The sequence below is a fragment of the Podarcis filfolensis genome (genome assembly GCF_964270895.1).
Source record: "Podarcis filfolensis genome assembly, chromosome: 17".
Taxonomy (NCBI): domain Eukaryota; kingdom Metazoa; phylum Chordata; class Lepidosauria; order Squamata; family Lacertidae; genus Podarcis; species Podarcis filfolensis.
In genome coordinates, this window is record NC_139621.1 from 5,508,305 (window position 1) to 5,532,523 (window position 24,219).

At 48.2% G+C, this 24,219-nt stretch overlaps 1 protein-coding gene across 3 annotated transcripts in view; it reads right to left on the reverse strand.

Moving 5' to 3' along the window:
• Positions 1-24,219, reverse strand: part of GRIPAP1 (GRIP1 associated protein 1) — a 241,335-nt gene that overhangs the window by 187,860 nt on the left and 29,256 nt on the right. For all 3 annotated transcript variants that reach the window (XM_083593147.1, XM_083593146.1, XM_083593145.1), the window contains 6 exons: positions 20,976-21,071; positions 19,535-19,591; positions 17,807-17,906; positions 7,795-7,922; positions 5,989-6,117; positions 4,454-4,547 (listed from right to left, as the gene is read on the reverse strand). In XM_083593147.1, the coding sequence (XP_083449273.1) occupies positions 4,454-4,547; positions 5,989-6,117; positions 7,795-7,922; positions 17,807-17,906; positions 19,535-19,591; positions 20,976-21,071 (604 nt within the window). The remainder of the gene's footprint in view (positions 1-4,453; positions 4,548-5,988; positions 6,118-7,794; positions 7,923-17,806; positions 17,907-19,534; positions 19,592-20,975; positions 21,072-24,219) is intronic.

Genomic DNA, 24,219 nt, shown 5'->3' on the forward strand with positions numbered 1-24,219 from the left:
GAATAAAACCAGAGCAACTGCAGGCTGTGGTCAGATCCTTATCTGGGGCCCAGCCCCCTTTTCCCCCAAGTTGGTTGGGACTAAAGTTCTGTATAGGCTATGGTTCTGCAATCACACAGCAGAGCCATGGAATCTGGTGGCAGATACAAATTTCAGTAGCATGAGATTTGCAGCTTTGATTTTATTTTATTTTTAAGGGAAAGAAGCTTCTAGTCCTTAAGGCTGCTGGAGTGAAAGTTTGGAAGGCACAAGATAGATAGAGGGAAGGAGGAACATGGAGGAGGATCTCCATTGGTCAGGAAATGGGACTTCATTGCAATGCAAAGCATCGACTCTATAAAATTATTATTATTATTATTATTATTATTATTATTATTATTATTATTCCATGTGGAGTAGCAGAACGCATCATGCAAACAGATGCAAATCCCTTTTGGTATAATTTATGCAGGTTGTGGAAATGTTCTTCCGTCGAGGCACAATTTTCAGCCCCATCCCCAACAAAGCATCTTGGTTAAGACTAATTGAATTAGCCAAGGGACCATGATCCCCAAAAACCAAATTGGGAACTCCGAAAGCTTCAACAAGCTTTGGGAACGTTCCAGGTGGAATGCTGGCAAGGGTGCCAGAAGTATGAGAGAGGAATTTTTAAAAGATCCATGGAATCAAACTTGCAAAGGATCTGAAGGCTCTCTTATATCAAAGAATCCTGGCTGAGGGCCGTGGCAGCAGCCCTCCTGTCAGCCCCCTTTCACATCAAGGGTAATTTCACACCACACAGGGCTTGATGCCTCAGTCAGGTTTCTGATGTGAATTCAAAACCTACGTTGGCCACGATGCACATTGCATAACCAGATCCTCTCCTGCACTCTCTCTCTTACATATTAGCCATGCAGGTAACATGCGGCCATCGAGAGATCCCACCGCCAACATCCAGAGGGCAAATGGCAGCAACCCAGAGGCTGTGAAAGCCGCATTAGCAATGATCTGCTCTCTGAAAAGCAACATTAAGCAGGAATTCTGTCACAAGGATTATCTGATCTCAGAAATGCCAGAGTTAACATGCTAAGACACCAGTTCCATCCAGCACTGAGCACAGAAGCAGCTTATTCAAGGCAGCAGATCTTACTTCTCCCCACAATTTGTGTGTGTGTGTGTAGCGAACGAAGACCCCACAGTTTGTGGAGCTCGGGATCCTATCTGAAGCTTAATACTGAACTCATGTTCACACCCACACAGGGTTCAGTCCTCTCATCCTCGCGGCAAAATTATACAGTAGAGGAGAAGGAGTGAGACATGGGTGGGCAGCAGGGGGGAAACACGGGCAGATCTATTTTTATTTGTACTTATTTCATTTTTACCCTGCCTTTCCTCCACAACAGACCAAGGCACGGCTGCAAAGATGGGAGTTCCCAGGCAGCCTCCGCACACAGGCCACTGTCTGCACCTGCTTCATCCTGTACCATCGGACCACCCTGTGGGACTGAGGACGGCTGGACTGGGACGGAGCTGTCGAGTGGAGTCACCTCCCAGAGGGCCTCTAGCCAGAACCACAACTCTTTCAAGCTTATTTCTGCAACCACATGGGCTAGAAACTTGTAAGGAAAACAAAATTAATAATAATAATAATAATAATAATAATAATAATAATAATAATAATTATTTATTTATACCCCGCCCATCTTGCTGAGTTTCCCCAGCCACTCTGGGCAGCTTCCAATCGAGTGTTAAAAACACTACAGCATTAAATATTAAAAACTTCCCTAAACAGGGCTGCCTTCAGATGTCTTTTAAAAATAAGATAGCTACTTATTTCCTTCATATCTGAAGGAAGGATGTTCCACAGGGCGGGCGCCACTACCGAGAAGGCCCTCTATCTGGTTCCCTGTAACCTCACTTCTCGCAATGAGGGAACCGCCAGAAGGCCCTCAGTGCTGGACCTCAGTGTCCAGGCTGAACGATGGGGGTGGAGACGCTCCTTCAGGTATACAGGACTGAGGCCGTTCAGGGCTTTAAAGGTCAGCACCAACACTGAAAAGACAGGACTTTAATCTACAGAATGTTGAGGAGAGGTGTTAAAAGCAAGCCCTCCAACAGATCCTGCAGGCTTTGCAAGGCCTGCAAGAGGAGCTGCAGAGAGCTGAAAGAGCAGAATGGCGCAGCCAAATAGAGGGACCTGGGATAGCTGCGCTGCACATGGTTCCCTTTGTACCGCAGTGAAGCCGAGTGGGAACAGCCCTTTCCTCCTGCCTTTTGTCTGTGCCTGGTGATGGGAAGTGGCGCTAACAGGGTTTGACAGCAGGTCCCCACGGAGGCTGTCATTCCGGCTGCTGCAGGGGGCGGGGCCTGCCCCCTCGGCTTCACCGATGGCACAGAAAGGTCCCTTCCGCAGGCCCGGCCTGTCACGGAAGGAACGCAGAGGTGGGAGGGACAGGGACACGGGCGAGGAGGAACAGCCACACGCAGGCAGGGGACGCTTCAAAGGGCTCTTTCCAGCTCCACCCCTCTTCGTGGCCTAGCTTCACAGGCCAAAAAACCTTTCCAGCGCTTAAAAGAGGATACCTGCGCTCTACCCCCAAATACGTGCAAGGCTGCTAAAGTAGAGGCCACGGTTCATGCCTGCTGCCCAAATTCACTCTGTGCCCGTCAGCAGTCAAATATGCAAAAAGGGGGAGTTGCTAATACAGTGGTACCTCGGGTTACAGACGCTTCAGGTTACAGACACTTCAGGTTACAGACTCCGCTAACCCAGAAATAGTACCTTTGGTTAAGAACTTTGCTTCAGGATGAGAACAGAAATCGTGCTTCGGCGGCGCAGCAGCAGCAGGAGGCCCCATTAGCTAAAGTGGTGCTTCAGGTTAAGAGCAGTTTCAGGTTAAGAACGGACCTCCGGTACGAATTAAGTTCTTAACCCGAGGTACCACTGTATGTGTGTACACCTGCCTGTTCCCCACAAGCTTGAGTTCTGCAAATATGGCTGGTTTGAAATCATTTGGCTTCTTGCGATATACTCTGCGCTCCACACTTCAGGCAGGGACAAGGCTTTCTTAAGAGGTGGGGGACAGGCGGAAGGCAAAGCACTGCTCCCATGGAATGGGCAGGCAGGTGCTGATTCAGTGGGAAAGTTCTGCGTGGCTGGACCGCCCCCCCCCCATGGCTTCAGGCCTTTAATGAAATGTCACAGGTGTGCCATGGGATGAACCTACAGAAAGATATTTCCCAGGGCACCAGTGTAACATTTAAAGGGCACCTCCTTTCCATTCTAGAGTGTGTACAAGAGCGATGGCCCCATGGTGGAAGAGAGAGGTTAGCCAAAAAAGGAGGTGAGGCGTCAAAGTCTCAGGAGACCCCTCTGAGATCCATCTTCTTCCCCAGTTTTAGCCAACGTTATCCACACACCCTTGACATTCTTTCCCTTAGCAGCCATGATGTTGGTCTTTCTTTAAAACGAAGTTGAGACATGTCAGATTCTGGACTTGTAAGCTCGCGTGGGGAGAGGACTCTCCACTATAACACTATTTTTGTTTATGATTCATGTTATTTCTTTTATGGATGTACATCCCTAATTATAAAATATTTCCAAAGCACCTTCAGTTTCTCCTAAGATCTATGTACAGTGGTACCTCGGGTTACATACGCTTCAGGTTACATACGCTTCTGGTTACAGACTCCGCTAACCCAGAAATAGTACCTCGGGTTAAGAACTTTGCTTCAGGATGAGAACAGAAATCGTGCTTCGGCGGCGCAGGAGGCCCCATTAGCTAAAGTGGTGCTTCAGGTTAAAAACCATTTCAGGTTTAAGAACGGACCTCCGGAATGAATTAAGTACTTAACCCGAGGTACCACTGTATATAGAAAGTCTCAGATCGGTTGGTTATGCTCCAGTGTGACCAAGAGAGACGGTGCAACTATGCCTGCCCAGTTCTGCCCCTAATTTGCTGACAGTACTGCTGAGGGATGTGGGCATTCCATTCAAACTTCCTTCCTGACTTAACATCACCTCTTATTCCCTGCAGACCCCAAAATGGTGCTCCTCCTCACCACAGAAGAAGGAATGAGAGAAGATCTACATCAAGAATAAAGTGGGGGTGAGGAGAAAGATCAACATTGAGATCTGCTGCACCGGTGGTTCCTGCTGCCTAAGGCAGCCGCCTCACTTTGCCTCCTGGCCTGACCAGGCACTACCCATTGGGAATTCCACCAGAGAACTGTGTCAAGCGTGAGGCCCCGATTCACAGCTCACCTCAGCTGCAAGCCTATTCAACAGCCTCAGGGTTCCCTAGGACCACTACCTAATGGAAGCGGAGAGAATCCTCAGGTGTCCATAGTAGATCTGAAATTCCTGGACACACAATCTTTGCTCTGATCCACCCGCTTCCACCAAGCTGAGGTCAAGGCCACTAGCCCCTGGTTTGCTCAAGCTTATTCCCTCCCGACTGCCAGGAGTCCTCACCGATGCGGCTGTCCATGACGTAGGTCTCGATGATGGCACTCTTCCGACACAGGTCCTCAGCCATGGAAGCACTGCTGACCTCCAGGTGTTTCACCTAGCAAAGGGAGATGGCATCATTCCTCACAGCCAGTGATGCTTACCTGCCCCCAAAACCCTGGAATCCAGAACCTTCACCAATGGCAGGCCAGCCTGTGCCTCTTAGATCATAGGATCATAGAATTGCAGAGTTGAAAGGGACCATGAGGGTCATCTAATCCAGCCCTCTGCAATGCAGGTGTTCCCCCCCCCAGGTGGGGTTTGAACCCGTGACCATGAGATTAAGAGTCTCATGCTTTTACAGACGGAGCGCCTGGCTAAACATATTCCTCCATCTAACCCTATCATCACTGACTTTCCTCTTGGAAGTCATCTCACCAGTCTGGGCTCTGGAAATAACCTCCAAAAGTTCAGAATCTGCTGCCACATGGTGGTTCCTCTGGGGACTTTAGAGGCCTTGGGGGCCAGATGCGGCCCTCAGGACTCTCACTAGGCCAGGGCCTAGGCCCTGCCACATTCTACTCGCTGGTACTGCGTGGTGGCTTGAATGTAACCCTGAACTACAACGCCTCTTGCTTTTCTGAATGGTTGATAGAGACAGGGGTCTATGTAGGAACCTCTGGCTTTGTGTGGCTCGAAATAGCTACTGTACAAAGGTTAATAGGGGACGCAGGTGGCGCTGTGGTCTAAACCACAGAGCCTAGGGCTTGCCGATCAGAAGGTCGGTGGTTCGAATCCCCGCAACGGAGTGAGCTCCCGTTGTTCAGTCCCAGCTCCTGCCAACCTAGCTTGAAAGCACGTCAAGTGCAAGTAGACAAATAGGTACCGCTCCGGCGGGAAGGTAAACGGCATTTCCGTGCGCTGCTCTGGTTCGCCAGAAGCGGCTTAGTCATGCTGGCCACATGACCTGGAAGCTGTACGCTGGCTCCCTCGGCCAGTAAACAAGAGTCGGCCACGACTGGACCTAATGGTCAGGGGTCCCTTTACCTTTTTACAATCTCAATATGCAATTGCAAAAGTAGATTTTCAGTACAATATTTAGCATTTGGCTCTGAATCTGTCTGCGGACAAATGTCGGCTCCCTCGGTCTACAGAGTGAGATGAGCGCCGCAACCCCAGAGTCATCCATGACTAGACCTAACGGTCAGGGGTACCTTTACCTTTATACAAAGGTTAATAGTGACATCCATCAACCCACCTACTTTTTGCCCCTGATCTTACCACCATCCCTCGCATGCCCCCCCCGAAAAAAGTTATCCAGGGGAAATACCGCCCTCAGGCTGCTAAAAGTTCTGCACCCCTACCACAGAGTCAAGCACAGGCAAAACTCCCGAGAGGTAACTTTCTTAGTCACTGGCAGGAGCTGGGAGTGTATCACTGTGTACAGACATCCGGCTTCGCCAGCCATACTGAGGGAGAGCCAGTATGTACCTATCGTAAAGTGCCATGCAAGAGCCTATTCTGCCATTCCAAAACCGGGCCTGCAAAGGTTACCATACCTTTTCCTCCAGCAGCCATTTCTCCTGCTGAACTTCTGCCAGGCGCTGGAAGAGCTCGGAGATCTCCTCATCCGACAGGTCAGCTGGCCGAGGGGGTTGCGACTGTGACTGCGGGCTGCCTGTGGTGGACTGCAAGTGGAGAAGGGGGTTGGCAGGCAGGCTGGCAGCCAAAGCAGAGTCTTTCACTGCATCCATCACCCTCCGCCCCCAAAGTAATTTTAAACATTTCTCTCTCATTTTGCAAAGTGCTCAAAGGTGTCTCACTAATTAACTTTAACATCAAAACTGCATGTAAAAAATTGAGTAACAATTATAGGGATGCAGGCCCCAAGCTACCAATCTAGCTGCTAGGCACCCACAGAATATCCATTGTCCTATAGCGTAGGACGAGGAACCTCATGCCTGACACCCTGGCCAATTTTCCAATAAAGAACTGATTGGCTGTTTCTTCTTCTTACAGAAACCCATTTTCTCCAATCTTCAGGCAAGACTTTGGGAGAAAAGAAGCCAGTGGGTGGGTGAGAGTTTCCCTTGGATATGTTCAAGATTATATTGCAGGGGTGGGGAAGAACAAACCCAGTTTATTTTAAGAGTCTTTGTTGTGGCAACTTCAAAGGCAGGTCAAACAACCACACACACACACACACAGGCAACCTTTAAAAACAACAACAAAAGGATTCCTTTGGTTTGTGCAGCTAATACATAGATCATAGATCAAGTTGATCAGTAATAATAATAATAATAATAATAATAATAATAATAATAATAATATATTATTATTTATACCCTGCCCATCTGGCTGGGTTTCCCCAGCCACTCTGGGCAGCTTCCAACCGAATATTAAAAACAATGCAGCATCGAACATTAAAAACTTCCCTAAACAGGGCCGCCTTCAGTTGTCTTTTAAAAGTAAAATAGTTGCTTATTGCCTTGACATCTGGTGGGAGGGCACAGTCACCCCATTCAGGACCAGGGAGTCCCCCACACCAGCCCGTCCCCTGTCCCCCCAAAACAGTACTTCTGTCTTGTCAGGATTCAACCTCAATCTGTTAGCCACCATCCATCCTCCAACCGCCTCCAGGCACTCACACAGGACCTTCACCGCCTTCACTGGTTCTGATTTAAAAGAGAGGTAGAGCTGGGTATCATCCACATATTGGACACCCAGCCCAAACCCCCTGATGATCTCTCCCAGCGGCTTCATGTAGATGTTAAAAAGCATGGGGGAGAGGACGGAACCCTGAGGCACCCCACAAGTGAGAGCCCAGGGGCCTGAACACTCATCCCCCAACACCACCAGTTATAAACAATCACCCCCTGGGTAGAATCAATGAGCTGGCCAGAAATAGAGGCGATCCTAAGGAGTTCTTGTGCTGTCTGCAAGACCAGTTGCATGGGGACAGGGACTCCTGCAGCACCATCCCTAAAATGGCACCATAGGAAAACTACCAACAACCCAGGAGTGAAAGTCTGGAACATAGGAAGCTGCTTTGGGTTCATCTAGCTCAGTACTGTCTACACTGACTGGCAGCTGCTCTCCAGGATCTCAGGCTGGCATCTTTCCAAACCCTACCTAGAAATGCCAGGGACTGAACCTGGGACCTTCCGCTTATAAAGCAAATGATCTACCACTGAGCTATGGCCCTTCCTCAAATCTGAGGAAAGGCACTGCTTTTGAAAGGCAAGCTCCAGGTGTCTGCTCTCATCTACAGGTGCAGGAAGAGAAATTAGAGACCTCACCCCTTCAAGAGCTCTGGCGTCCTTGGCACCTACAGCCAAACCTCTTGACACCTATTCATGCCTCACCTTGTTGCTGCCGGCCCCAGATCCCTCTTTCATGATTTCACGGTAGCTGAAGGACGAGATGCTGCTGCTGTCTCCTGTCTGTGCCCTGCTGGGCGAGCTGATATCCGCCAAGACAAGATCCTCGATTCCTGGAGGGCAGAGCACAATGTTAGAAACTCAAATAAGGGTGGCAGTTCTGGGGTCCAAAGCAGCTAGAAAGCCACAACCGCTCCCCATTGCCCTGTCCTGTAACCCTCAGATGTGTAGGTGCTAACTGGGGGCACCTCCTTGGCACAGGAAGAACACTCTCTACATGCTCAGAGACAATACTTTCAACAGTCAGAAAGTACACAGACGCATATACCATAGCCTAGGTAATGTCCGTTGCACATCACGGGCTGGTATCTGCTCCTCAAACGGGCCTGGCATGAACAAGCTCCAGTTCATATTAAACACAGATTCAGGCTCTTCTCTCACTCCCTCTCCACCCTCAAATCTCTGAAAGCACCTGGCTGCAAATAACCAGCTGAGTGGTTAGTTTAGCTCCCTGGGGGATCTGATTTCCCAGAAGGTGCTATTTCCTAGCATATCCCAAGGAGTATTTTGAAAAAAGATGGTGTCAGAGACTGTCCGCCCAAAGCAGGATTTACCTGAGTGTTTGGATGTAAGTTCTAACCCCCGCACTGCTCTGCGGCTGAATCTTGTCCTAAACTGATCTCACTGTTCTCACATCTCCCCCCAAAACAACACCAACTTCTTTCCTTAGGAGAAACCACCTCCCTGCTTTTGCAGAACTCCCAAGTGGCCCCTAGGAGCTAGACAGAACCAATCTTGTTTACATAATCAGGAACACACAAGGTTCCCAGTGGAGGCAAGCATTCAGAATCCATTAACCACAGATTAGGGATCAGGAGCAGGCTGCTGGATCCCAGACTCCCATAGACCAATGCCTTTACCCCCCGTACAAATTTGACTTCTCTCTACTGGCTTTTACTCTCAGTTAATACTTATAGAATGGCTAATGCTATGCATCTTAACCAGGACCCATAAGCTGGTTAAAACAAAACACTGGCCGTTGTAAAGGTTGGTGTCAATGTAACTCTGACTCATGCAAAAGGCCAGCAGGGGGATTTGAGAGAACCCACCCCAAAGCCCACTTCCCCAACCATGGTTAATGTATTGGGAGCATGGTGTTCGCACATCAGCCCAAGGTGTTTGTCACATGGGAGATTCCTGGCAGTCTGAAGTGGTTTGCTCGTGTTGAATCCCCAACTTCAAGCTTCTGTGCTCTGTCTGCTCACATTCATGAAAGCTTATGCTGCAATGTACCAGCAGCCTCATTTGGAATCCTTCCTGCCAAAGGTACCCTATATTTTATTTCTGCTCAGGATACACATAGCAGAAGTCCAAGATATTGTTACTGCTGAAGTGTTGTGGGGATCAAGGAGTTAAACACTGTGCTAATTGGGAATGCTGACACAGCAGCATGTGATGACTAAGCATCACGAGACAAGGGGCGTTGCCTAACTGATCCAGCTAGTATAAAGAGGCATGGTTGATTTCCCACTTCAGTTAGTTGGTAGGGGTGTGAAGAGGTGATGGCATCTCTCTGAACGTAATTCCACCTGTGTGCTGTGTATCTTGAATGTACCCACACAGCTTGTTTTACGATGCTGAAAGACAGCAACTGAATAAACCCAAACTGAAAATCCAGCTTGATTCCTGAACGCTTCCTGTGGGGCTCTTATACATCACAACAGTTACTTCTACTACTACTACTACTAGCTGGGACACGGGTGGCCCTGTGGGTTAAACCACAGAGCCTAGGACTTGCTGATCGGAAGGTCGGTGGTTCGAATCCCCACGACGAGGGGAGCTCCCATTGCTCAGCCCCTGCTCCTGCCAACCTAGCAGTTCGAAAGCACATCAAATGCAAGTAGATAAATAGGTACCCCTCCGGTGGGAAGGTAAATGGCGTTTCCATGCGCTGCTCTGGTTCTCCAGAAGCGGCTTAAGTCATGCTGGTCACATGACCTGGAAGTTGTCTGTGGACAAACGCCAGCTCCCTCGGCCTATCGAGCGAGATGAGCGCACAACCCCAGAGTCATCCGTGACTGGACCTAATGGTCAGGGGTACCTTTACCTTATTACTACTAGCATTGGTATTATTATTGCATTTTCTTCTCTTAAGGCCAGGAAGAGAAACCTGCGGCCCTCCAGATGTTGAGCATTGGTCATGCTGGTTGGGGGTGATGGGAGCTGGGATCCAACAACACCTGGAGGGCTCCAAGTTCCCCATCTCTATTCTAAGGGATAGGACCAAGGAGCTGTCCGAAGTGCTGAAATACACTGCAAAGCCCAAGTGCTGAGAGCTGATGTACAGGAATGAACCAACTAGTCTTGTGTGGTCTATCTTTTTAAAAATAGAATAAAAAAACAGAAGGCCCACAGTCTACCAGTGCTTTTTATAATGTACACATCAAGAGTACATACTCAAGATCTCTAACACAGCTAAAGTGTAACTCACATGTATGAAGTGATCCTGAGTCTGTATTCTTGCTGCAGAAGAGGATAAAGTAGTACCTTAATGGATCAGATCAAGCTCTAGCTAGTCAAGCATTCGCTCAGAATCCCAGCAAAAAATGCCCACTAATCCATTAGTGGGTCAAGATTTAGCCCACCCTTGGTCTAATAAACAAAACTTTGCTATTACCATTCTTGCTTGGGCACAAAACTCACTGGATTACCGTAGGTTATTATTTCTCAGTCTCACCTACCTCACATGGCAACTGTGATTATATAAAAATGGGGGTGGGGAACTGCGTACTCCACCCTGAATTCATTAGAGAAAGGGCAGGATATAAATCTGCTTGAGTACACACACCCCCAACACAAAACACACACACACACACACACACACACACACACACACACGAAAGACAAGGGACACTTTTTACACAGCAGATTGCAGAATGCAGCTTCCAGTACAGACCATCTGGTGCATTCACCAGACCCCCTAAACAACAGAGCTGGCTTCTTTTGTTTTGTTTTTTAAAATGCGTTTTAGCAAAGCTGACTGCAGAGAAGCCTCTGGAAGGGGAACCAGTATCCAAGACCAGAGGGGTTCCCAAACCATCGGCTCAATGGGGATCCAGGGGCTGTTTTTCCTTTCTTCCCCGGTCTCCTGTCTCAGTCCTCCTACCTGGGCTTGGCTGGTATCCCAAGGGTCTCATCTACCAGGATTGCATCATTTGACAGTGAATACAAATTTATCGTAATGTGGGATGACCCCCTTTGGCAAATCATTTGATACGATTTTCAAAGAGGGGAGCGAAAGCAGGAGCTTGTCAATGAAACAACTGCAAGACTGCTATGAATTAAAGACTGCGGTGAATTAATGACTAAAGTGATTTTTTAAAAAAAAACACACAAATTTTGAAGTTAAAAAGAATCTGGCCACTGTCACTAATGTCTTGCTAACATCCAGATTATATTACTTGAAACAATCTACATGGTGTGTGACCTTATTTTTGTATTTAAATAAAAATAGCAGAAGATGCTGGACTACAAGGCTGAAGATCACTGGTACCTTGAGGGTTGATGTTTGACAGTGGGACAGTCTGCCTCGAGAGCTCTCCTTCCTTGCAGGTGCTTCAGCAGAGGCCGGACAATCATCTGTCAGGGATGCTGCAGTTGCAGATCCCGCACTGAGCAGGGAGTTGCATGAGAAGACCTGCCAGGCATTTTCCAGCTCTAGGAGTCTTGCATAAGACGCTATCTGGGCCCTTGAGTCACCCTCAGAGGCTCTGCTTTGCCATCTGAAGTGGGATGGGTAACTACACAAAGCACAGCCTTCTGAACAGTGTGCGGAGGTTACGAAACTCCTGTCCAGAGGACACTCACAAGGCTTTAATCGACAAGCAGAAACGTAGTTTTTACAGGGAAAATTTGGGCTTGTTATGATGCATAATGTTGCTGGATTTTGCTTTTGCTTGTGGTTTGCAACGTCTTATGTGTCTTTATGTGGCTGGACCATAAAGAAGGCTGATCGACGAAGAATTGATGCTTTTGAATTATGGTGCTGGAGGAGACTCTTGAGAGTCCCATGAACTGCAAGAAGATCAAAACTATCCATTCTTAAGGAAATCAGCCCTGAGTGCTCACTGGAAGGACAGATCCTGAAGCTGAGGCTCCAAGACTTTGGCCACCTCATGAGAAGAGAACACTTCCTGGAAAAGACCCTGATGTTGGGAAAGATGGAGGGCACAAGGAGAAGGGGACGACAGAGGACGAGATGGTTGGACAGTGTTCTCAAAGCTACCAGCATGAGTTTGATCAAACTGCGGGAAACAGTGGAAGACAGGAGTGCCTGGCGTGCTCTGGTCAGTGGGGTCACAAAGAGTTGGACACAACTAAACGACTATACAACAAATGTGTCTTAACCAACTGTGTTTTATGTTATTGTGGTTGTTTTGCCATAAACCAGCTTGCCATAAACCCTATAGATTAAAAAGTTAGGATATCAGGCACTCCCACATCCCCACACCACGGGACAGCTAAAATGGACAGTATCCTTTGGAAGAAACCAAAAAGAACTAAAAGAGCACAAATTCCTACTCTAGAAAGACAGCAGAGGAAATGTAGAGAGAAGCTGAGCAGCAGACCCAATTCCCCCCCCCATTGCGTGGAGATATGAAGACACTGATACAACTCCCACCTCTGCCATGAGTTTAGTAGTTAAAGGAGAGCCACATCTGCTGCAGCTTCAGCCCCCCACCAGCCATGGGAAACACAAGGGATCAGAATGCCCCGTACAGGGCAGCTGTAAGCATCGCTGAGATAACCTAAGTGAAGCACTTTAAGCCTAGATGGGCTGTTTGAGCGCTAGGGACTGAACCTGGGCTACTGGCTGCTTGCAAGGCGTACACTCTGCAATCGAGCAGAGGCCATTCCCCAAACAGGGGTAATATGGACGCTGTTCATTTTTATGGGCGGAAGTAAAATTTTGTATTCCAGGACACCCAAAGGCTAAATATGGACCCTGCTCCCTCACCCCTCATCCCAGCCACTGAGAACCAAGAACTGTTTACATATGCACAATCCCAACCCCTGCCCAGTTCCAGCTGGATTCCGTTTCTTGGGTCAGGCTAGAGTGCCACATCTCCCTAAATAAAAATTCTCAAAAACTGTGGTTAGTTATAAAAAGTGGGGGAGTAGGGAAATAGAGGGCAGGAACAGAGTCGGAACCTGGAAGCAACATGGCAAGCAGACAGTCGCCGTTTATCTGCCATGCCTCAATTAAAGAAAGAGCAAAAAGAGGCATTTATTTATTTTTTTGAAACACAGACACATAAGCTTGTAATAGGTATGCTCTTGCATGGGGCCTCATGAGGAACTCCTATCCAAATGATCTATCAGGTCCTTTCTCCACTTTGCTCCACTAAACTCCAAGCACCTGGTGTTCCCAGACTGTTCCACAAGCCCAGAAATGGCATTTCTAGCCATTTGTGCTGCCTGCCGGAGAGCTTTGCAGAGGGAGAGTGCTGGGTGTGTAGGAAGTGAGAAATCCTACAAGCAAGTGCTGCAGCTGCCCAGCCCGGCTGGTTAATTTTTAATCCGGTGGTGAAAACAAGAGACCCATTCAGTGCTGGGAACTGCTGACTATAGGCACCTCCTGAACTCCCTGCTGCAAGTGGCCTCCAGCGCCTTTCAAACCCACCTGTTAACTCAAGCGCTAACCTCCCCTGGGACCAACTGATGCCTTTCAATCCCCCGCCTGTGACTCTCTTCCTCTTTAGCTCAGCTTTCTTTCTTTTAAAGGAGCAAGCTGAGTTGGAGGTCACTGGCTCTTTGTTAGGAGGGAGAGAGAAGAGGGGATTATTACGCAGACGATGGCTTTTCAACAGAACTCCATGCTGGGAGAAAGCCCTGTGGAGGGAGAAGGACTCTTTTGTGCAGGCTGCTCTGGAAAAAACAGACGCGAGCGTGTGTGTGCGCACACACACAACACGCACAAAACGGAGGAATTCAGAAGGCAATGAAAGTCCCTTCACACTCCAGGGTGCATTAGATCAAAGCAGGGAGATAAAAGGCATCCCTCCCAAGCAATTTGCCAGGGGCCAAATGACAGTGCCTCTTGGGGACCAAGGAAGGAATGGCGCTCACTTCAAGGCCTCCTTTAAAGAGAGGGAGGGAGGGAGAGAGAGAGAGAGAGAGTTCTCTGCAGGTTGCACTAGCAGCAACAGCTGACAATCCCTTTGCCCAACCATACTTGGAGGCAGAGAAGCAGGACACAATCAGGAAAATCGCTTTCAAACATGGAGGAACTGCTCCTTTAAATACCTTTTGACTGCTCTGCTGTCCTCAAAGCCAGAGAGCAGAGAAAGGGCTGCACTTGCGACCCATCGAACGCATGCCTATGGTTGGAGGAAAGATTTTCTAAGCGCATGCAAATGATTGCCGGGTGCAAGGGTGAAATCTTGTGCTTGTGGCCCAAGAAACGCAAAATGGTGCAGCATCAAGGGACAAGGTGGTGCTCCTGGGAGAGGAATGGATCCTAGTGGGTGGTCCCAGGAGGAGACTGGGCAGGTTGGAAGTTTACTGTGCTTTTGTCCTTTAGCAAGTGAGCAGTGTTTAGTCAAGAGAAGTCAAGAGATCTGGTTTCTAGAACTTGACTGTAGCAGTTGATGGGACACCTTTCTGAGTGCTTGAAAACACTTTGTGCAGATTATGTTATTTATTTTATAACTGCAGACCAGGTGAAGCCAGGATCACCCCCTGCCGTGCTGATGGGCAATGACTGAACTTGTGAAAGAGACAGCCTTCGCTTGCAAGATGGTGTCTGCAGGGCAAGGCTAGGAGTTCTAGTCTCCAAATTAAGGCCATGGGCCACTTTCACTTTCACGTGATTAAATTCCTACATGGAACTCTTTTGTGCACTGGAAGATGGCAGAAATTCAGCAGCCCTAAAAGCTTGGGTCAACCAGAGCTACTCATCTGGTCCTTGAAATACAGAAATGGAGGAAGCTGCTTTATATTGGGTCAGACCCACTGGTCTACACTGACAGGCAAGGGCAATCCAGGTCTTCAGACAGGGTTCTCTCCCAGCCCTACCTGGAGATGCGAGGGACTGAATCTGGGACCTTTTGCATGCAAAGCAGATGCTCTACGACTGAGCCACAGGCCTTCTCAATAAGCCCTTAACATAAACCAAGACAGAAGACACTGAGAAAGTCTTACTTGCATAGAATCATAGAATTGTAGAGTGGGAAGGTCCCGTGAGTCCAAGCCCTTAAAAATGTAGCACAAACACCGACAACTGGGAAACACTGGTCTGCAAGTGCTCCAATTGGAGAAAAGTCTTTACCAAAGGTGTCATGGACTTTGTCCTAAGTTTGAGATTCTTAGGACAAAAGGGAGAAACGTGCTAAGAGGAAGGCACACTTGGCAAATCCACACCGTGATCAACTCCCGCCTGGAAACCTATGTCCCAACTGTGGAAGGACGTGTGGATCCAGAATTGGCCTCCATAGTCACTTACGGACACACCATTAAGACCGTGTTCATGGAAGACGATCTTACTCAGCTACAAATGATTGCCAAAGGAGAAGATGACACTCAGCTTCCCCTTGCCTGTGTATAATGAAACCCAAGAGGACATGATCACTTCCTCCCAAGGTTCCCTGTACTTTCACTTCGCCGATTAAAAACTCTGATGTGTTTCATCTGCAGCAAGGGGAAGTTCTTCCCGTAGAAAAGGGAACATTTTTCAAACAGTTCTCTTCTTCCTACTGTGTCCTGACAATGTCTTCCAGTTTCCTGTTGATACTCTAAAGAATCAGCCTTTCGACTTCCTCTCCCCACCTCCGTTACCTTCCTTTTCGCTTGCAGTCCTCATAGATGTCACCTGTTTCCTCCACGGAGAGCAGTTTGCTCTGACTGTGACCTCACACAACCCAGCTCTGCCCCAGCAGCAACACTCCTACACACACAAACATATGCAATCGTGGTGCAGGACTGCCAGACACAAATCTGACACCCACATTCTCTCTTCCCCATTATCCTCTCTCTCTCTCTGAAACCTCAACCAGATGGCTCATTTAAGAGATCATCTGTTTTCATGCTTACGCACCTGCAGGTCAACTCTACCTTGGCACAGTTCCTTCTACCCTCCCTGGGCCACGCAGCTGACACAGCCAGGTGTCCGACTGACCACAGCACCAGCTGGGCAGCTGGCCTCCTACTGCAGCGGTGTCCGGGGATGGAAGAAGGGGCTGTTTTTCCCATTAGGAATGCTACCCGTGTTCACAGCAACGCTGAGCCAGGAGCTTTGAAAGCTGCTGCCTGAGCAAGTTCTTAATAAATTTTCTGGAAATGCATTTCCTCCAAATGCTTCATTTATTCCAAACACAGAATTCAAGCGGACTTCGTTCAGCACTGCGGGGGGAGAGGTGACGTCTCAAGCAGGCCTGGTAAGTATCCAGTGCCTCCATCCATCATGGCTCTACCATTCAGAGGTGACTCTAAGCCACCCCAGTCCATATCTTGAGTTGAGTCTCAAGAGTCAAGTCTGGAAAGTTCTCCAGTATCTAATGGCTGAAGACGCAAACGCTTTACCTGCTAAAAACTGTAATATTTTAAATGCCTACCATTCACCATTTTTAAACCTTCCATTATCTCACAACAATGAGTCATCACAGCCTCCCCTCCCCGGGGTGCATCTAACATGAGGTTGAAGACACAGGCATGTTATGTGCTGCTAACATTATAGTTGGGGCTAAATATATATGCTATGATTCTAGAGGAACTGTGGGGTGGGGGAAGGAAACCCTATTCAGTATAAGGTGCAAAATTCAGCTTGTCTGCGAGAATATCAGTTTTTGCTTTGTTTTTGCTTTAAAGCAGGTTTCTAGTCCTTATAGTTCCACATGCAGACTCAAAGGAAGTGTGAGCAACAGCTGGTCAAGCTGAAAAGCCAGGGAGGGGTGGCAGAATAATAAAATTTCTATTGGTCAGCAGGCAACCCTAAGTGGCCCTACTCACAGCTCTCTGCTCCACTCTACATGTAATGAAACCAGAATTATGCAAAATAGCAAACACTGGGAAATCAACTTAAAGTGCATGACTTATATAGCTTGGAAAAAACAGCTTTCTCTTAGACACAAAGTTAGGTTTCATTGGAGCAAGATTCTCATTATTCTTTTTAGGGCAAAGTGCACCCAGCTCCAAATATCATCTTAGTGGGTATGAAATATGGGCCTGTTAGAAGAGTTTTGTGTGAAGGAGCCCCTAGAGAAGGACAGTTGAAAAGGAAAAGCTACTTCCCAACTCGCCCACGGGGCAACTTGTCACACTGTTTTCTACTTGGTACAAGCCACCAATCACTACATACTATTATTTTACCAGAAAGTCACACAGCAGGTTACAGCAGTATAAAACACAGCATTAAAAGCTGTTTAGAACAGCTTGCAGCCTGCCGATTGAAAAGAACACATGCTTGTAAATCAGGGTGGGAAGTCTGAGGCTCAAATGTGGCCCTCCAGACTTTACTATCTGGCCCTCGGCAGTCTCCCCAAGCCACACCCCTCACTCCCCCCTTGCTTTGCATCCTGTTTCCCCCCCACAAAGAATGCTGATGATGCCTTTTGCTTGCCTAGAGGAAGGAGAGAGAGGGGTGTGCTAAGCGCATGCAGAAAGCAGCCCACTGTACAAAGGCAACATTTCCATTTGTTGCCCCTCTACTTTTGCCTCTGGCACCACCTGCCACCAACATGTGGCCCTCAGCAGGGAATACCTCCACCCTTCTTGTAGATAGACACAGGCAGTGGTGGGGCAGTGGTTAATTGACCCCTTTCCTACCCAGCACTTCACAAGGAAAATATAGCTATTTGAAAACACCTGTACTCTTCACAGCTGATCCACCAGGTGCATATGTTCCAGGTACAGAAACACAGGGCAATCCTCCCACTTCTGAGCACAACATTCTCTAGAGGGGAGGGGAAGTGCCTTCCTCTTCCTAGGAGCCCCCTCTCACCTGTCCGGCTCTTGCTATTGGTCAAGATCTCCTGGAGCCGCTCCTGGAGTTTGTCCGCTCGCTTCCGTTCCAGGTGGAGCTGCCTCTTGAGGTCCTTCAACTGTTGGGGGAGAGGGAGGGAGGCGCAAGGGAAATCAGGGCTGGAGGCAGGCTTCAGCAAGGCTTAGCCCCACAACCCATTTTCCGTGCCAGAACCCAGCCCTGAACAGGCCAATGCAACAGCATAAAAAAGGGTGCCACTGAGCATGGACAGAGTTAATACTCCCCCCTCTCTCACACCAGTGCGAGCCCACAACCATCCAACCCAGAAGGAAAGGTCAGAGTTGCATACAGATCGCAATTTCTAAGCTCGAAAACTGCTGCTCTGAGTGCCGGGACCACGATGTGGGAAGAACAAGGTTCTCTCCTCATCCAGCTTCGAAGGCTGCCACCCAAATAGCTGCTATCCAGTGGAAACAGGAAACACCATAACTAACTCCATGGAGACCCCTAACCCTAATGCACTTCTGCAGTTAAAGGTCAGAAGACACACACTTCCAGGGATCTTGGAACCCTTCAAAATTGGGCATCAGTTGGAGGGCACAGTGACCTCCTCATCAGGGGTGGGTAGAGCCTTGGGAGAGCTGGGCATCTAAGCAGGGGAAGGGGGCAATTTCTTAGTGCGGTGCAGGGTGGGAGGGGAAGAGGCATCACAGCATAATAGTAATAGTAATAATAAAAACAATAATTTATTTGTACCCCGCCCATCTGGCTGGGTTTCCCCAGCCACTCTGGGCGGCTTCCAACAAAGATTAAAATACATTAAAATGTCACACATTAAAAACTTCCCTGAACAGGGCTGCCTTCAGATGTCTTCTAAATGTCAGGTAGTTGTTTATCTCTTTGACATCTGATGGGAGGGCGTTCCACAGGGTGTGTGCCACCACTGAGAAGGCCCTCTGCCTGGTTCCCTGTAGCTTTGCTTCTCGCAGTGAGGGAACTGCCAGAAGGCCCTCAACGCTGGACCTCAGTGTACAGGCAGAACGATGGGGGTGGAGACACTTCTTCAGGTATACAGGCCGTTTAGGGCTTTAAGGTCAACACCCACACTTTGAATTGTGCTCGGAAACGTACTGGGAGCATAGGGATGCTGTCCATAAAAAGAAGAGTTCAGCTGCAATTCTGTCCTCTGCATCCCAGCCTCTTTGCGTCTGGTCGCTCGGATAACCAGCTGGGAGCGAGGCAGACAGGCAAGTGGGCATGCGTGAGATGCAGCTCAGCACAGAGTGAGGAGACCCAAAGCAGCAGGAGCAGCAGCAGCTCAGAATTTGATGTACTTAAGACCCAGGCAGGGGGGAAACCAGGGGAGCCCAGTGGCTGTTGTGCCTTCACAATTCACAGCAGCTCCTTCTTTCTGGGACTTCAACCATAGTACCCCACCCCACCCCACGTGATAACATTGCAGTGGGCAACTATTGGCCTGCTGCTCCTGATATTCTCTCTTTAGCAGGGATGGGGAATGTAGCTCAGAGAGGGGGGTCTTTAAGACCTCCAGCAGCCTCCAGGTACAGGCTTTCTTGGAGAGAGAGTGCCCTGACTCTCAAGATGAAATGAGCCCAGAGGGAGAAGGGCAGTTAAAGGCCTGAGTCAACAAGGAATGGCAACCTGGGTTCAAAGAGAAAGATCAGCAGGGTCTCTTGCCTCGCCCGCCCCCCCCAACCCACTTCCCTTGGGGAAAGCCCATCTCACCGCTGCGCTGCCTTTCTTCTCGAGGATCCGCTGCCCGTCAACTGTGTCCTTCACTTCCTGCCAGGGAGACAAGGCTGTCACAAACCACTGGGACCAGAAGTGCCAAATTATGTTTCTATCACACTTTCGGGGGGTGAAAATGCTTGGCAATTCTCCTCTCTGCTCCATCTCACCCTCTGAGAGGCAGAACGCTTATCATGCAGGGGAGAATGGTTGTGTGGATCATGGCTATACTGAAAGCTGTGGAATCCAGGTCCCACCTTCTGTTTCCCAAAAAATACTAATACCTCTTTTTTTAAAAAGGACACATTTCTAGTCCTCACGGTGGACTGGACATTCAGTTTTGGCCCACGTCTCTAATCTGTTAAGGTCATTTTGAATTCTGATTCTGTCTTCAGCAGCACTGGCTACTCCTCCCAGTTTGGTGTCATCTGCACACCTGATGAGGAACCCCTCGATTCCTTCGTCCAAGTCATTTATAAAGACATTGAACAACAACAGGCCCAGCACAGAGCCCTGTGTCATCCCACTTGTCACTTTCTTGCAGGATAACGAGGAACCATTAATGAGCACTATTCACACTTAGAATCTTCACATTTTGCTGTCCCTCCTCACGGATCTCCCTTCCAAATCCTCTGGCCCCCTTCAACCCACCACTAGGGGCACATTCCTCCTGTCACCCTGCCATTTTTCATTTTTACCTCCCAATCTTTGGTCTAAGTAAAGGGACCCCTGACCATTAGGTCCAGTCGTGGCCGACTCTGGGGTTGCGGCGCTCATCTCGCTTTATTGGCCGAAGGAGCCGGCGTACAGCGTCCGGGTCATGTGGCCAGCATGACTAAGCCGCTTCTGGTGAACCAGAGCAGCGCACAGAAACGCCGTTTACCTTCCCGCTGGAGCAGTACCTATTTATTTACTTTACTTTGACGTGCTTTTGAACAGCTAGGTTGGCAGGAGCAGGGACTGAGCAATGGGAGCTCACCCCGTCGCGGGGATTCGAACCGCCGTCCTTCTGATCGGCAAGTCCTAGGCTCTGTGGTTTAACCCACGGTGCCACCCGCGTCCAACCTTTGGTCTAAACTAGGATAAATGGGATAAAAAGACTGGTGAGGCATCTGAAGAGAGATCCAAGGGACCCAGACCCAAGGATCTCTGCTACACTCAAACGTAGCACGGGGAACTTTCCACCTAGTGCACCAGACGGGGAACCGGGACTCATTGAGCAGGATCTGCAGAAGTCCAGTCTGGATATGTGACTTGGGGTGGGACAGCACCACCTGCCCATCTGTGCCTGACACTGCAAGCATGCTGGAAAGAAAAGAGGCACAATCCAGCAGATGGGCAAACCCATCAGGAGGGAAGGGAACAGGTGGACCCAGGAACCTCATACTGCCAAGCACCTGTTCCTGGGGGAAGCTGGCAGGCGGCATCACACACACACCTGTTTCAGTCGGCTGATTGTGTCCAAGTGTTCATCCTTCGCTCTTTCAATCTCTCGCAGCTTCTCCTTGGTTGCTTCCACCTCACGGTCCTTTAGCTGCAGAGGAGAAAACCCAAGAGCAGGCATTGGGGAGCAGATATGGGATTTTCCCAACCCTGCAATTGTTGCTGGTTTAAAAAATGCCAGTGGCTGAGAAGGAGGCACTTGAGGGAGAAGAAAACAGGACCACACTTAAACCTGAACCCCCCGTCATTTCCCCCTGCCCATTTGACCAGCAGACATCTCAAAATCATCAAAAACTCCAAATCAAAGAGCAGAAGCAAAAAGATATCAAAAGAGAACCCACCCACCACCACTTTCTTCCCCTCCGCCGAATGCCAATGTTTTAGCTTCGGGGATTCATCCATGTGTTTTAAAGTATGCTTTCTGATCTTTTATGTGTTGTTCTGTTTCAGGTGGTTGCATTTTAAATTTGGGTCCCCACCCTGTTTCTATTATTGCAAATTGCCCCAAGATCCATTTTGATGAAGGGCGGTATAAAAAACATTTTTGAATGACTGCAGCAATAGCTAAATAAATAAGAGGGTGAAAGAGGCATGCTGCTGGTCATCTGAATAACTGAGCTTCACCATCCAGTTGCTGTAATTCATGAGTAGGCAAACTAAGGCCCGGGGGCCGGATGTGCCCCAATCGCCTTCTCAATCCGGCCCACGGACGGTCCGGGAATCAGCGTGTTTTTACATGAGTAGAATGTGTGCTTTTATTTAAAATGCACCTCTGGGTTATTTGTGGGGCATAGGAATTCATTCTCCCCGCCCCCTCTAAAATATAGTCCGGCCCCCCACAAGGTGTGACGGACAGTCGACTGGCCCCCTACTGAAAAAGTTTGCTGACCCCTGCTAATTGATGAGAAATCCATTGCATCGAACGGCTGGTCCACACCAGAGACACTTCACCCATCAACCTCCTGCCACAGGGTAACCCACACGTACCTGTGCCATTATTTATTGCAGTGCCCGTTATATATATATTTTTTTTTTTAAATAATATTTATTAAAATTTTTCAAAAATACAAAAAATATCACTTTACGGGACTCCCCCCTTCCCCCACCCCTACCATATTCCCCTTTCATATTGTTGGCCAAACAAGTTCCCCATTCAAATTGAAACTTAATTTGTTTTACAGTAAAAAAAAGAAAAAAAAAACCCAATGTTCTTTCCCCAAGACCCACCCCATGTCATTCCACAATTTCCATTTCTTAATAAAAGAAGCACCCCAGATAATAGAAACAGAAAAGGTAGAGAATAAAAAAAATATAATGAATAATAGACCAATTCAGCAAAAAATAACCAAGTTGGCAAGCCTTTGGAGTTTTAGTTCTCCCCCCCCTGTCCCCGGTTTAATTTCCCCCTGACCATCAACCCCTGGTGTCTGCCTGGAATTCTTAAGACCCTAAATCACAACTTTTCCCCAACTCCTTGCTGGCTTTTTCTTTTTTAAAATTAAAAATAAATTTTTTTGAAAATCAAAATTATTATTATTATCATTATTTTTCAAAACTGTAACTTCAGTCTTTAATAAAACTGTAATAGAACTCCCTCCATTGTTCTTTCCAGGTTGTAGTCTGATTTCCCTTTGTTCCGCTGCTAAAACGTTGTAGTTCGAAAGTTTGGTAAATCTGCAGGGATGGTTGTTATTCAGGGGCAAAACCTTACGTTCAGTCCCTTCCTTTCTTCAATAGAAAAATCTATTGTCTCCTTTTAAAAAAACAAAAAAGAAAACACCCTGAAGACGAGATGTTATTTCCGTTTTGCAGCTTTCCCAGAAGATAACCAGTCCTGTAAAGTTCCATTGGTGTTTTTCCACTTTCCCAATCCTTGTAATGTCCCGAAACTCCTCAAGGGGGATTGTTGTATCTTTGTTTCCTCTAATCCAAAAGTCAATTTGTTATCCATATTCGCCATTTTGTATCCAAATTTTAACAAGTTATAGCAAATTGTATCAAATTTAACCAGCCAAGTTCTCATAATAAAATCCACTCCGCTTTTCGACTTTGACAGCTATTTTGACAGCTGTCAAGATCTCCGACTCCTTTCACCAGGCTCTCTCTTCAGTCACCCCGGTTCCCAGGGGGGGGGGTTGCGTTTCCCTTCTCCAGTTCCTCCTCCAGCACAGTTCTTGTAGTTCCCCATCGTGAAATTTTGGATTTTTATCAGCAATGCAAGCCTTTTTGGGTCTTGGTTTCCCCGTCCTTGTTTTGGAAAGTTTACAATAGGGAGGGGACTGACTTCCTTTTTGGATCCCCCCCGCTCGTATCCAATTCGAAAAAAAAAAATTTTTTTTTCCTCCTTTTGAACCCGATTTCCAAATTTACTCACGGGTTGTTGTTGAAAAGTCCGAATTTTCAATGGAAGAAGTCAGCGCTCTCCGCCGAATGGCATGCGGCTTCGCTCAGCAGGGGAAGCAGAGAACTCAAGGCACCACGCTTCTCCCCGGCACCCGATCCGTAGCCTTTAAAAAGGCTCCTTCACGAGTCGGGAGGGCGCTAACGGTGCAAGCCGAGTCTCCATGTCCACGGCCTCCGTGGCCGTGGTTTCTAAGGGTCCCCGCATCGCCGGTGCGGTAGAACCCAGCCCCTGCCGAGCAGACTCCCTCCGGAGCTCGGAGGGAGTCCGCCATTCGGCGATGGCGCCAACCCGGAAGTCCTGCAGTGCCCGTTATATATAGACCCAAGAAACCAATTTATAAAACCCCTATTTACGAATGGAACACATTTGAATAGGGTGGAAAGGGTGAAATGGCTGCTGAGCGACACCGACGACTTTGTTACTTATAAAGTAGCACTCTATGTGCTGGCAGCTAAGAAGATCAGGAGGAAGGAACTAGATAAAATATCAGTCAACTGCAAAGGGGATTCGGATATTTAATTTGGCACATCTTACCAGAGAATCTCCTGCTACTCTATTCTATTTAATGCAGCAAATAATTTTAGTAGCCGTGACCGTGGCTTTATTGTATGTGTGGCGCCCTGTGATTTTTATGGTTGTTGTTTTTCTTGTTGTTGTCCTTCTGAATGATGCCATGGCCTATGGCTAGTGCAGTAAAAAGTTTAATTGGAATTGGGTAACCCACACGGTCTGCATCAAGGCAGCTGCTGGAGAGTAGAAGTCAAAGAGGAGCATCCGCCAACGGCGTCACCTGGGTTCACTAGCCTCCCACAAGACTGTGGAAGCAGCTCAAAGG